The sequence below is a fragment of the Sapajus apella genome, unplaced genomic scaffold (genome assembly GCF_009761245.1).
Source record: "Sapajus apella isolate SASKATOON/1434 unplaced genomic scaffold, GSC_monkey_1.0 scaffold94, whole genome shotgun sequence".
Lineage (NCBI taxonomy): Eukaryota > Metazoa > Chordata > Mammalia > Primates > Cebidae > Sapajus > Sapajus apella.
This window is the reverse complement of record NW_022437034.1, coordinates 3,766,784-3,780,463: the sequence shown is the minus strand read 5'-3', so window position 1 is coordinate 3,780,463 and position 13,680 is coordinate 3,766,784. Positions and strand designations below refer to the sequence as shown.

Genomic DNA, 13,680 nt, shown 5'->3' with positions numbered 1-13,680 from the left:
ATCTTTTTTTTTTTTTTTTTTTCCTCTGAGTAGTAGGTCTCAACAGTGGGCTTAAAATACTCAGTATGCCATAATGTAAACAGATGTCCTGTCATCCATGTTTTGTTGTTTCATTTATAGAGCATAGGCAGAGTAGATATAGCATAATTCTTTTTTAAAATTTTTATTATGAGTTAAACCTGTTTTATTTCAATAGTTTTTGGGGTACAGGTGGTTTTTGGTTACATGGATAAATTTTTTTTTTTTTTTTTTTTTTGGGAGATGGAGTCTTGCTGTGTCACCCAGGCTGCAGTGCAGTGGGGTGATCTTGGCTCACTGCCTTCTGGGTTCAGGAGATTCTCCTGTTTCAGCCTCCCGAGTAGCTGGCATTACAGACTCCTGCCACCATGCCCAGCTAATTTTTGTATTTTTAGTAGAGAAGGGTTTTGTCATGTTGGCCAGGCTGGTCTCAAATTCCTGACCTTAGGTGATCCGCCCACCTCAGCCTCCCAAAGTGCTGGGATTACAGATGTGAGCCACTGCGTGCCTCCCCCCACAACTGGCAGCTTTTGATTGAAAGTGAGAGACGTGCTATTTGTCCTTTCACTTGAACATTTAGAGGCCCTTTACGGTTGGTTGTTAACTGGCCTAATTTTAATATTATTGTGTCTCAGGGAATAAGAAGGCTTGAGGAAAGGGAGAGAGACAAGGAAATGACGGGTGGGTGAAGCAGAACACACACAACTGTTATCAATTATGTTCGCCATCTTTGGGCATGGTTTGTGGTGCCTCAAAACAATTAACAGTAGTAATATCAAAGATCACTGATGATAGATCACAGTAACAAATATAGTAATAATGAAAAAGTTGGAAATATTGCAAGAATTACCAAGATGTGTCACAGAAACACGAAGTGTATGTATGCTGTTGGGAAAATGATACCAATGGACTTGCTTGAAACAGGGTTGCCATGAACCCTCAATTTGTGAAAAATACAATATCCATGAAGTATAATAAAGCAAAGCACAATAGAATGAGGTATGCCTTTATTTGAAAAAGATTTACTCTTTTTATGTGCTTCTGTGTAACATTTTCAACAATGAAAATTTATTTTTATATGTGTACAATTGAAGCTACAGGTATTGATCGACTTACGACCTATGCAACTTACGACCATTCAACTTTACGACCACAATTGCTAGCCACAACTGCTCCGCTGTAGATTTTTGGAAACACTACAACATTTTGATGTGTATCAAGAATATCGCTACTGCCTGGGAGGCTGTGACAACAAAGTGCATGAATGGCATCTGGAAAGATTGTGTTAAGCGCTATATTAATGATTTTGACGGATTTGACAGTGAACATGAACTTGAAACGATTCGGGAAAAAATAGTAAAACTCGCTAAAGACCTTTCTTTGGAGTGTGAAATGGAAGATGTCGAAGAGTTGCTAGACAAAGAATCCAGAGAACTTACAAATGAAGAGCTAATCGAACTGGAAGAAGAAAGAGTGGCGGAAGAAGAAAGAAGAGAAGCAGAGAAAGAAGAGGAGGAGCCAGAAAGAAAGTTCACCACTAAGGGATTATCAGACGGTTTTTCTTTACTGAATAAACTTCTTATACATTTCGAAGCAATGGACCCAAACATTGAATGATTTGCAAGGATTGAACGGATGGCACATGATGCATTTTGTCCGTATCGTGAAATTTATGAAGAAAAAAAGAAACATACAATTCAGACAAAGCTCACCATGTTTATGAAAAAACCAACTCCGGTAACCCCAACTGCTGCCTCAGATGATGACATCAATGATCCGCAGCCAAGCACCAGTGGCCAATAAAATGTTTCGTACATGTTTATATATTTTGTTATGTTTTGCAATTGGGAAAATGTTTCCTATGGTATTTTTTACACCTGTATTTTGTATTTTTGTATGCACCCATATTTTGTAATTTTGAATGTTTTGCAAATATTAAACCAGTTGTACTGGTAATGCAGTGTTTTACTTAAACCTGATGAATGTAAAAATAAGAAACAAAATGGTGTAGAGATGATACAAATGGCATAAAATGAACAAAGAGAATTATGATATATAACAATGAAAGAAAATTATGATAAAATATGACTTAAAGATTTTTATAACATCATTTCACAGTACTGTACATATAGCCTACTCAACTTATGACCAAATAGTGTTGCGATCAGTCTGTTGGAACCAATCGTGGTCATAAGTCGAGCACTAGCTGTATTAAAAATGTAAATAAATACAAATACTTATGAAGTTACAGATATTAGGATGAATCACTTTTGTCAGATCCAGACAAAATAGGGCCAGGAAGGCCACAGACAGAGAAGGCTCCTGCTTACTTATGTGAGATGAGTGTTTCCAAAAAGCTGGGCATGGTGGCTCGCACCTGTAATCCCATGGACTTGGAAAGCTGAGGCGGGTCGATTGCTTGAGACAAGGAATTCAAAACCAGGTTTGGCAATACTGCAAGACCCCATCTCCATAAAAGTTGAAAGAGAGAAAAGAAAGAACCATTTCCATGAACTTTCTAAAAATCCCACAGGAAACTCTTTGATATCATCTGGGCATCTCCTATTTTGACAAGGTTTTTTACTAGACATTCTTTACGACTAGTAATAAACCTAGTCCTTTTTTTGAGCGTGCTTGCCCAGTGCTCTTGAAAGAACACTTGCCCCGTAATGGCATCTCCACCAATTAACTGACAACAGCAATGGCTTTGGGCCTCTGGAACCAGTCAACTCTGTTTCTAAGCAGCTTATATGAATCTCTCCCTTTTCCCTAATAAATCTTCCCTTATCCTTTCCTCACTAAATACCCTGGTGACTTGCCATCCCATGCATTCCAGATTGTAATTCTCAGTTCTCATTCCTGAATAAACTCAACATATTTGGGGATAATTTTCCTTAGTGTTTTTTTTTTTTAGAGTAACATACCCTTGCTTGTGCCACACAAAAACCTGTATAATGTCCAGCAAGTCATTATCATTGTTATCTCATTATTTCCCTTTCTTTATTTTTTATTTTATTTTATTATTTTGAGATGGAGTTTCACTCTTGTTGCCCAGGCTGGAGTGCAATGGTGCGATCTTGGCTCACTGCAACCTCTGCCTCCTGGGTTCAAGTGATTCTCCTGCCTCAGCCTCCTGAGTAGCTGGGATTACAGGCATGTGCCACCACACGCGGCTATTTTTAGTAGAGATGGGGTTTCACCATGTTGGTCAGGCTGGTGTCAAACTTCTCACCTCAGGTGATCCACCCACCTTGGCCTCCCAAAATGCTGGGATTATAGGCGTGAGCCACCACACCCAGCTGACATTTTATTTAACTGAGTTTTCACTTCAGTTGGTGGCCAGATTTGGGTAGATCTCAGAGATGTTTCTTGAACACAGAGTTAGCAGGTGCTGCTTTCAACAACAGTGTCAGGTAATAGTTGGTTAATAGTACAGTAGAGGTTTATTTAGGCCAGTGAAAGGTTTGGAAGAGTCAAGCAGTCCTTCTCTAAATGTGCAGTTGTTAGGTGTCAGAAATACAAGGGAGTAAATCAAATTAAAAAATGCAAGCAGAAATTTTAAGTCAGGATAAGGATATGGTCTTGTCTCAAACTCCTGGGCTCAAATGATCCTCCCACATTGGCCTCCCAAACTGCTGGGATTACAGGCCTGAGCTACTGCAGCTGGCCTATTGCTTTTAAAAAGATAACACTATGAACTCTTTTCATGTTTTTCATAGAGTTTTCTCATTCTCTTTTTACTGCTACATGGTATTGCTTTATATAGATTTATCACATTTTAACCAATCTCTCTTTGTGAACATTGGGTAATTCTTAGTGTTTTGCTATTATAAACTATGATGTAATAATTATGCACCATATACATGTGCATAATTTCACAGGTGTTCAAGTACATCAGTAGAGTATATTATTAGAAGTGGAATTTCCAGGCCAATATATGCAGTTTGTATGAGTAATTTTGATGAAAATTACCAAATTATCCTCCATAAATTGTACAAATTTGCATGTTCATCAGTAGTGCCATTCTGCAACATTGTCAACAAGTGTGTTTTCATTCTTTTGGATTTTTACCCATTTGATGGATGAAAAGGAGTATCTGAATATAGGTTTAATTTGCATTATCTTATTATGAGTGAGATTAAGCATCTTTTCATAGTTTTCAGAGCCATTTTTCCTTTCCAACTGTCTTTTTATATCTTTACCTAACTTTCTGTTGGTTTGTGAAGTAATATTTTTAGTAATGTTTTATGATTATCATTTTAAATGTTTACATTCCATTCCATTATGTTACTATAGCATTGTTTATTTTTCTGTAGTTGGGCATTTGATCTACTTTTGGAGCATGACTGTTATATTTTTTCTGCGAGAACAGTCGTTAAACAGGTTTTTCTCATTAAGATTATTTATTTGGGAACCAAAACATGCAATGATCTGTTATAGGTTTTTGTGCTGATGAGCTGTGAGGAAACTACATAACTTACCTGGGCCTGAGTTCATAAAACTCAGAACTTTCAAAGTTTGAAATCCCCTAGAGCCATAGCATATAGAAATGGATAGCCTAAAGTAATAAATCTTGAATACCTGATATGATCTTAGTCCTTTTCCCTAAATGAAATAAATTAAATTTTGCTATAGCGTTTTCTGCCAAAGATAAGAGAATGCTAAAGAGATAAAAGGAACCCTAAGCTTACCTAGGCAATTCTGTCATTTTACCAATGGGTGAACTATTTTCCCCCAAGGTTGGAGGATGAACTTCTTTTGTATACACAGCTAGCTGTTGAGTAGTAGAGTTGAGAGCAGCTCTTGGATCATTGGATTCCTCGTCCATTTCACTTTTTACCGTACTACTTAGTGTTGTTATTAATTTAATTTCTTTCTCCTTTTTATCTTACATATCTCCTATGCAGTTGGATATTGGTATGTGTTTGATACTGATGTCTTCATCATTTATTTTAGAGACAGGGTTTTACCATGTTGCCCATGCTGGATTTGAACTTGTAGGCTCAAGCTATCCTCCCACCTTAGCCTCTCGAGTAGCTGATGTGTGCCACCATGCCCAGCTACATTTTGTTTCTCTTTGGAAATTTTTGTTTGATTCTGTTTTTTATGTCTACACTTACCATTATCTAGGCACTCATCACCCAATACCTAGGTTATTACTGTCTTCTGGCTATCCTCATCACTTTCATGTGAGCTCTCTCTGTCTTTGCTTCTTTGCAGTTTATTCCGTGCACTGCTAATAGATTGATATGCTTTAAACCATGTTTCTTTTTTTACCATGATTTCTTCCTATTAAAGTACTTGAGTGGCTTCCTGTTTTACATGTGCTCTAAAATCTTGGTCTGGCATTCAAAAGTTCTTCTGAAGTGATTGTGGCCTACTTAGTTGATCATATGTCTAGCTGTCCTCTACATCTGTTCAGATGTTGTAAATTTATCTTCCAGACTTACATATCCCTTGCCTGCTAGAACTTTTGGCTTTTTTTGAGGCAGTGTCTCACTCCGTCACCCAAGCTGGAGTGCAGTGGTGCGACCTTGGCTAACTGCAACCTCAACCTCCTGGGTTCAAGTGATTCTCTTGCCTCAGCCTCTTGAGTAGCTGGAATTACAGGTGCCCACGACCATACCCAGTTAGTTTTTGTACTTTTAGTAGAGATGGGGTTTCACCATGTTGGCCAGGCTGATCTTGAACGCCCATCCTCAAGGGATTTGGCCGCCTTGGCCTCCCAAAGCACTGGGATTACAGGTGCGAGCCACCACGCCCATCCTTTTCCAATTTTTAAATGGGCTATGTTATTTATTTTAAACATTGAAAACTTCCAAGTGTCTGTTCTTTTTGTTGTCAGTGCTGAATAATGTTTCCTCCACAAATACACATGTTCTAGTTTAGTGCTCATTTTTGCTGTAGTGAAGAGCAATGCTATTTATGATAAAAGCACATGTGGATTTGAGAAATGTTAATTTTGAAATGAACCCCCCCCCCCCAAAAAAAAAAAGAATCAGAAGTTGCCAGACAGAAAATATAATGGACAGCCTCCTTGGTGCTGGATTTTGCTAGCGTATGTGCAATAAAATGAGGTGATTTCTGGGTGCTGGATTTTGCTAGAGTATGTGCAATAAAATGAGGTAATTTCTGGGACTGGGGAAAGATATAAGAATTGCTTTGCTAAAGCTTAGGTTACGGAAAATAGGAGAAAAGATTAATAATTTTTCCATTTTGTCTATATGAGGGCAGGATTTAGGTCCAATTTTGAAGTCGGACCTAGATTGGATGAAGGAGGCTAGGGGCAAGGTTGATATGTACAAAGTACAAGATAGTTTAAATTAGGAATCAGTGGGCCAGGCATGGTGGCTCATACCTGTAATCCCAGCACTTTGGGAGGCTGAGGCGGGCAGATCACTTGAGGTCAGGAGTTCCAGACCAGCCTGGCCTACATGAAAAAAACCCATCTTTACTAAAAGTACAAAATTAGCTGGCCGTGGTGGCACACGTCTGTAATCCCAGCAACTTGGGAGGCTGAGGCAGGAGAATCAGTTGAACCCAGTGGGGCAGAGGTTGCAGTGAGCCGTGCCACGGCATTCCAGTCTTAACGACAGAGGAAGACTGTGTCTCAAAAAAAAAAAAAAAAAAGAAAAGAAAAAGAAAGTCAGGAATCAGTGAACTGTGCTTTGAGAAAAATCAGAGGGGCTATGGATACTTTGTAAAATTTGAATGAATTACCCCTACCAAAAAAGTAGAGCCATAAAGAAATGCCTTTTCCTCCATCAGCCCATCTGGTGTATTAAAATAGTGAGGGACTATACCAAGCCCCAAAGGTCATAAACTAGAGGAAAAAAATAATTTACATCGATTTTCTGGATGGAGGTGCCTGAAATGATCCTATGCTTTTGGGGGTGTCCCTGACGTTTCTCTGACTTAATCAAAATTTTACACCATTCTGAGGCTTAAGACTAAACAAAAGCTTTCACTGACTAACCCAGTCTCAATCATTTTTATTTTTAGTTTCTGTCATTTCTATCATAATATTTTTGTGATACAATTCTAGGCTGTGTGTGGTGGCTCATGCCTGCAATCTCAGTATTTTAGGAGTCTGAGGCAGGTGGATCACTTGAGGTCAGGAGTTTTAGACCAGCCTGACCAACATGGTGAAACCCCGTCTCTACTAAAAATACAAAAATTAGCCAGGCATCGTGGCTAATACCATGGCGTGTACCTGTAATCCCAGCAACTTGAGAGGCTGAGGCAGGAGAATTGCTTGAATTCAGGAGGCAGAGATTGCAGTGAGCTGAGATCATACCCCACTCCAGCCTCGGCAACACAGCAAGATTCCATCTCAAAAAAAAAAAAAAGATTTTAGAAATGTATTGTTTTAACAATGATTTATATTTATCTTGTTTAATTAGAATGTACATTTTTTTGGCTTTCTGGGTCTCACATAGGGCTGTACATACAGTATGAATTTAATACATTTTTGTTGAATAAGAACTTCTCAGCTGGGCGTGGTGGCTCATGCCTGTAATCCCAGCACTTTGGGAGGCTGAGGCGGGTGGATGACTTGAGGTCAGGAGTTCGAGACCAGCCTGACCAATGAGGTGAAACCCTATCTCTACTGAAAAAACAAAAATGAGCCTGGTGTGGTGCCACATGCTTGTAATCCCAGCTACCTGGGAGGTTGAGGCAGAAGAATCACTTGAACCCAGGAGGTGGAGGTTACAGTAAGCAGAGAGTGCACCGCTGTACTCTAGTCTGGGTGATAGAGCAAGACTCAGTCTCAAAAAAAAAAAAAAAAAGAAGAACTTCGCAGTAATTATCTTGGATGCTGAATTAGTTGGCTTTTGCTGGGTCAGCAAATACCACCCCAATCTGTGGCATATGGTAACACGCATTTATTTCTCAACAGCATTCTACAAGTCAGCTGTGCTCAGCTGGCTCAGCTTGGCTTGACGGTGGTTTATTCCAGGCTGAGGTTTGTTCATTATGGATGCCAGTTTGAAGGATCAGTGTCCCTTTGGGGCATGGTCTTCTCTCCCTAAAGTGCAGGAACACAAGAAGGCGAACAGCAGTACCCCTTAAAAGCACTTCATGGAACTGGTCCACATTCCATTGGCTAGAGCAAGACATATGACAAGACACACACCAAAAATTTAAAGAGTAGGCATTCATATGCAGAAGGGGGAAAAAAAGTAGGAAAATAATTTTGCCTAAGGGATGGGGGATGGGAGAGTATTTATTGAACAATAATATGCACTAATATAGATGTTTCTGATTTAAATCAAAATATTAAAATAATTTTTTTTTTAAAGTGAGGTTTTAAATATAGAGAACCTGGTAGGGAGGAGGGCTTCTAAGGACCTGGAAGTGAGAAAGATTTAATAAAAACTTCAAAGCAATATCAGCATCATAAGGTAGGGAGCAGCAAAGTCTCTTAGACGTTGAAGTCTGGAGTTAGTCCTCCCTAGGTTCAAATTCTGGATCTATCACTTCCTACCTATGTATGCTTGAGCAAGTTATATTTTGGATCTGTAAAATGTGGGAACCACATTATCTTTTTTCATTTTAGCTCTAAACACATCTTTCACTGCCCCATTTGTGATACTGAAGTTTTTCCCTTGCCAGTTACTGTTAGACTTTATCAGTAGAGTGACTAGAAGGACCTGAAGGAGGGGTGTTTCTTGCCAATTCTAGTATGCTCTGTGTCTTGCTTCTATAGCATGCAGGAACTAGTTGGACACTCAGTGCCATCCAACTCCTAAGGAGTTTTAGCAGCAACTCTCATGCAATTTTCTAGTGAAACTGCTTCCTCGTGGGTGGCTTCCCCTGGCATTGCAAGGATCAACTTCCCAACAAATTCCACCAGCATGAGTTGTCCAGTAGGTGATTTGTTCTGGCATCACAGAGAGTGGCTTTCTAGTGCGTTTTGCTGGCAAAGCAACTCAGTAAGTTTCTCTGACACACATAGCTGTGCCTTCTCCACACAATCTATATCTCTGCCCTGGTGAGTGAGAGTAGACCTTTTATAGACTGGTCTTTTCTTGGTTCTCTGCATCAACTCTAGAATAGTAACTGCTCCCTCTATCTGCTATCTCTTTAACTTCTGACTAGTAAATTTCCTGTTGTAATTAATATATATATATTTTGAGATGGCGTCTTCCTCTGTTGATCAGAGCTCACTGTAGTCTCAACATCCTGGGCTTAAGTGATCCTCTTACCTCAGCCACCTGAATAGCTGGGACTACAGGTGCATGTCACCACATCTGGCTGATTTTTTTTGGGAGAGATGCGCTCCTACTGTGTTGTCCAGGCTGGTCTTGAACTCCTGGGCTCAAATGATCCTCTTCTCTCCTTGGCCTCCGAACTTAATAATATTAAAATTTCTTGTTTAGGTTGGGCACGGTGGCTCACACCTGTAATCCCAGCACTTTGGGAGGCTGAAGCAAGCGGATGACCTGAGGTCAGGAGTTGAACACCAGCCTCACCGACGTGGAGAAACCCCATCTCTACTAAAAATACAAAATTAGCCATTCATGTTGGCACATGCCTGTAATCCCAGCTACTTTGGAGGCTGAGGCAGGAAAACTGCTTAAACCCAGGAGGCAGAGGTTCCAGTGAGCTGAGATTGAGCCATTGCACTCCAGCCTGAGCAACAAGAGTGAAACTCCATCTCAGAAAAAAAAAAAACAATCGGGTTTATAAGTAGTACTTTTCTCATAAGATTATTCTGAGGTTTAAATGGGATAATAAAAGCAAACTGTTATGAATAGTGCCTGTCATAGAACAGTTACTTCAGTGTTTATTAGTAATGTTGGTAGGATCATCATCATCATCATAACTGCTACTAGCTAGGAGTGACATTTCTACTTATTGTCCACAGGATGTTTCGTCTGAACTCACTTTCTGCTTTGGCGGAACTGGCTGTGGGGTCTCGATGGTACCATGGAGGATCACAGCCTATCCAGATCCGGCGAAGACTAATGATGGTGGCTTTTCTGGGAGCATCTGCAGTAACTGCAAGTACTGGTCTTTTGTGGAAGAGGTGAGTATTGTCCAACCATCTTGTTCTTGCATGTATGTTTATTCTTCTGGTCATCTCTGTTGTCAGAAAGGAGTTGATTTCTGGCTTAACTCTGTATCAGAATTTCTTGCCCAGATCATTTGCTATTATTAATATTCGCATATGAAATAAGATGTTTCAAAGAATTCAAGTATCATACCAAGGCAATAAATAGGAAGCACTGTGCTTCAAGGTCTGCTTGTCTCCTCTGCTGAACATTTTAAATAATGGGATAGGGGTAGCAATAGCAGCTTTAGAAAATGAATGCTTTCTGACCAGGTGTGGTAGCTCATGCCTGTATTCCCAGCACTTTGGGATGCCAATTGTGGGCTGATCACTTGAGGTCAGGAGTTCGAGACCAGCCTGGCCAACGTGGCAAAACCCCATCTCTACAAAAATACAAAAAAATAGCCAGACACAGTGGCATGAGCAAGGCTGAGGCAGGAGAATTGTTTGAACCTGGGAGCCGGGTGGAGGTTGCAGTGGACCAAGATTGTTCCACTGCACTCCAGCCTGGGAGATAGAGTGAAACTGTCTTGAGGAAAAAAAAAAAAGAAAAAAGAAAATGAATGCTTTCTGAGACTTCACAATTTGGTGACCCTGTGAAATTAACTAAGAAACTTTGGTACTTTTGTGTGCCTGATAGTTTTTTTCACTAGTTATGGAAAGTACCTTGGAGAGAAGAGAAAATGTAGTGAGCCACAGTCTTCTCTTTCTTAAAATGCATAGGTACTATTTTTCTGACTCTGTAACTCTTTTTTATTTTTGTTTGTTTTTTGATATAGAGTTTTGATCTGTTGCCCAGGCTAGAGTGTAGTGGTGTGATCTCAGCTTACTGCAACATCTGCCTCTGGGTTCTAGCAATTCTGAGTCTCCCAAATAGCTGAGATTACAGGCATGCATCGCCATTCCCAACTAATTTTTTTTTTTTTTTTTTTTTTCATTTTTAGTAGAGATGGAGTTTTACCATGTTGGTCAGGCTGGTCTCAAACTCCTGGGCTCAAGTGACATGCCCACCTTAGCCTCCTAAAGTGTTGGCATTACAGACGTGAGCCACCATGTCCAGCCTCTAGGGCTAATTTAGCCCTATTAATATAGCATAATCTTTCTGGGATGTTACTAAATGCCTTGGGTGTTCAGTGAGGTTCCTCTGCTCTGACTTGGCAGAGCTTGATTGTTTCCTGTTTGTGAGCTCTGGAAATTGATTGGCCTATGGCTCCTTGGCAATTATTTGGTGTAGTTTCATCCTAAGAATGCACTGCTTAGTGTTGACTCAATACCCAAGAGTGTTCCGTATAGATTCTTGGAGCTCTTTCTCTGTGTGACTTTCCTTTTGAGTCCTCTGCCTCACCAATTCCAGGCACCTCAGCTTTTCCAAACTTCAATCTCTGTCAACTTAATTTAGCAAGATCACTGTATTTGGCCTGAGATCTTCTTTGTGGTCTAGAAAATGTTTCCAGACAGCAATTCTGGGCAATTATAGTCTCCATTTTCCTTTTTCTTTCTTTCTCTCTCCCTTTCTCTCTCTCTCTTTCTTTCTTTCTTTCCTTTTCTTTCTTTCTCTCTCTCTCTCTTTCTTTTCTTTTCTTTTCTCTCTCTCTCTTTCTTTCCTTCTTTCTTTCTTTCTCTCTTTCTCTCTCTTTCTTTCTTTCTTTCCTTCCTTCCTTCCTTCTTTCCCTCCCTCCCTCCCTCCCTCCCTCCCTCCCTCCCTCCCTCCCTCCCTCCTTCCTTCCTTCCTTCCTTCCTTCCTTCCTTCCTTCCTTCCTTCCTTCCTTCCTTCTTGTCTCTCTCTCTCTCTCTCTCTCTCTCTCTCCTCTCTATCTCTCTCCTTCCTTCCTTCCTTCCTTTTCTTTCCTTTCTTTCTTTCTTTTTCCTTCTTTCTTGAAGTCTCACTCTGTCACCCAGACTGGAGTGCAGTGGTGTGATCTCGGCTCACTGCAACCTCTACCTCTTGGGTTGAAGCGATTCTCCTGCCTCAGCCTCCTGAGTAGCTGGGACCAGGCACGTGCCACCACGCCTGGCTAATTTTAGTATTTTTAGTAGAGATGGGGTTTTACCATGTTGGCCAGGCTGTTCTCAAACTCCTGACCTCAAGTGATCCTCCCACCATGGCCTCCCAAAGTGCTGGGATTACAGCATGGTGTGAGCCACCATGCTCAGCCAGGGCTCCATTTTCTTAGAGAGTTGCATACTGTGCAGTATCTGAAAGCAATCATATATTTTGTTTAGTTTTCTGTATTTTTGCCCCAGTAGGAAGTCAAATCCATTACAGTTTGCTCCATTATGGCTGTAAGCAAAAGTCTTCTTTTTGTACATCATTATTATTTAATCAGCTATGTAATATTTAATTAATTTTAGTATTATATCATTACAGCAATGGCTTCAACTACCAGAAATACTTGTATTATTTTTTAAAAAAGGAAATACTTGTATTATCTTTTGGGCCCTTATTTCTTCTTTATTTATGTACCTTTTTATTGTGGTAAAAGATGCATAACATAAAAGTTACCATCTTAACCATTTTTTTTCTAAAGACCTTGATATTCTACCCTTTCAGTTACAATTGGGACAGTTGGGAGAATGAGAATGGGAAGAATTGGAGTGGGATTAAGAATGAGGAGGGGCGCTATGTCTGGAAGTCCGTTTAGTTTTTGTACTGGAAGGGCTCATTGTGTCTGGTTTCCATGAGAAGATCTTGGATGAGGGCTTCTGTCACATGTCTTTACCAGTTTAAAATATGCAGTTCAGTAGTTTTAAGTGTATTGACATCATTGTGAAACAGATCTCCAGAACATTGTCATGTTGCAAAACTGAAACTCAACTCATTCAAGAGCAACTTCCTTATTTCCCCTTCCCTCACCCCTTGCTAACCCACGTTCTACTTTCTGTTTCTGTGATTTTAAATACTCCCGGTAACTCATGTAACTGAAGTCATATGTTTTTGTGACTGGTTTATTTCACTTAGCATAAGGCCCTCAAGATTGATCCATTTGTAGCTTGTGATAGGACTTCTTTCCCCTTTAAGGCTGAAGAATATTCCATTATATGTACATAACATGTTTTGTTTATTCATCTGTTGGTAGACTTTTGAGTCGTTTCCACCTTTCAGGTATTGTGATAGTACTGCTGTGAATATGGATGTGCAAATATTTCTTTGAGACCCTTTCATTTCTTTGGGATATATACCCAGAGATCATTTGAAGAGCTTCTTCATGTAGAATATTTGACAAATTCCAATGCTGCTGCTCTGCTAAGCTGTATCTGTTAGCTTATTTGGTTAATATGATGGACGTCAGGATTAACCTGGATTTCTTTTTTGCGTATCCAGGGCTCATGCAGAAGCTCCACCATATGTAGACAACCTGAAGACTGACACTGGTGATAAAGGAAAGAATAAAGATGAAGGGGACATTTGTAACCATGAAAAAAAGACTGCAGATCTTGAGCCTCACCCAGAAGAGAAAAAGAAGAAACGTTCTGGATTCAGAGACAGAAAAGTATGAAACATAGCCTTCTAAGTTGATTAGAAGTATATCCTAAATTAGAGGAATGCAGTTTCATCTCTTTCTTTCTTTCTTTTCTTTCTTTTCTTTCTTTTCTTTCTTTTCTTT

General features: G+C 39.9%; 1 protein-coding gene across 7 annotated transcripts in view; it reads left to right on the top strand.

The window, feature by feature from the left end:
- MICU1 (mitochondrial calcium uptake 1) overlaps positions 1–13,680 on the top strand; it is a 236,443-nt gene that overhangs the window by 42,485 nt on the left and 180,278 nt on the right. For all 7 annotated transcript variants that reach the window (XM_032256311.1, XM_032256308.1, XM_032256312.1 and 4 more), the window contains exons 2-3: positions 9,890–10,051; positions 13,398–13,566. In XM_032256311.1, the coding sequence (XP_032112202.1) occupies positions 9,891–10,051; positions 13,398–13,566 (330 nt within the window). In that variant the 5' untranslated portion in view covers position 9,890. The remainder of the gene's footprint in view (positions 1–9,889; positions 10,052–13,397; positions 13,567–13,680) is intronic.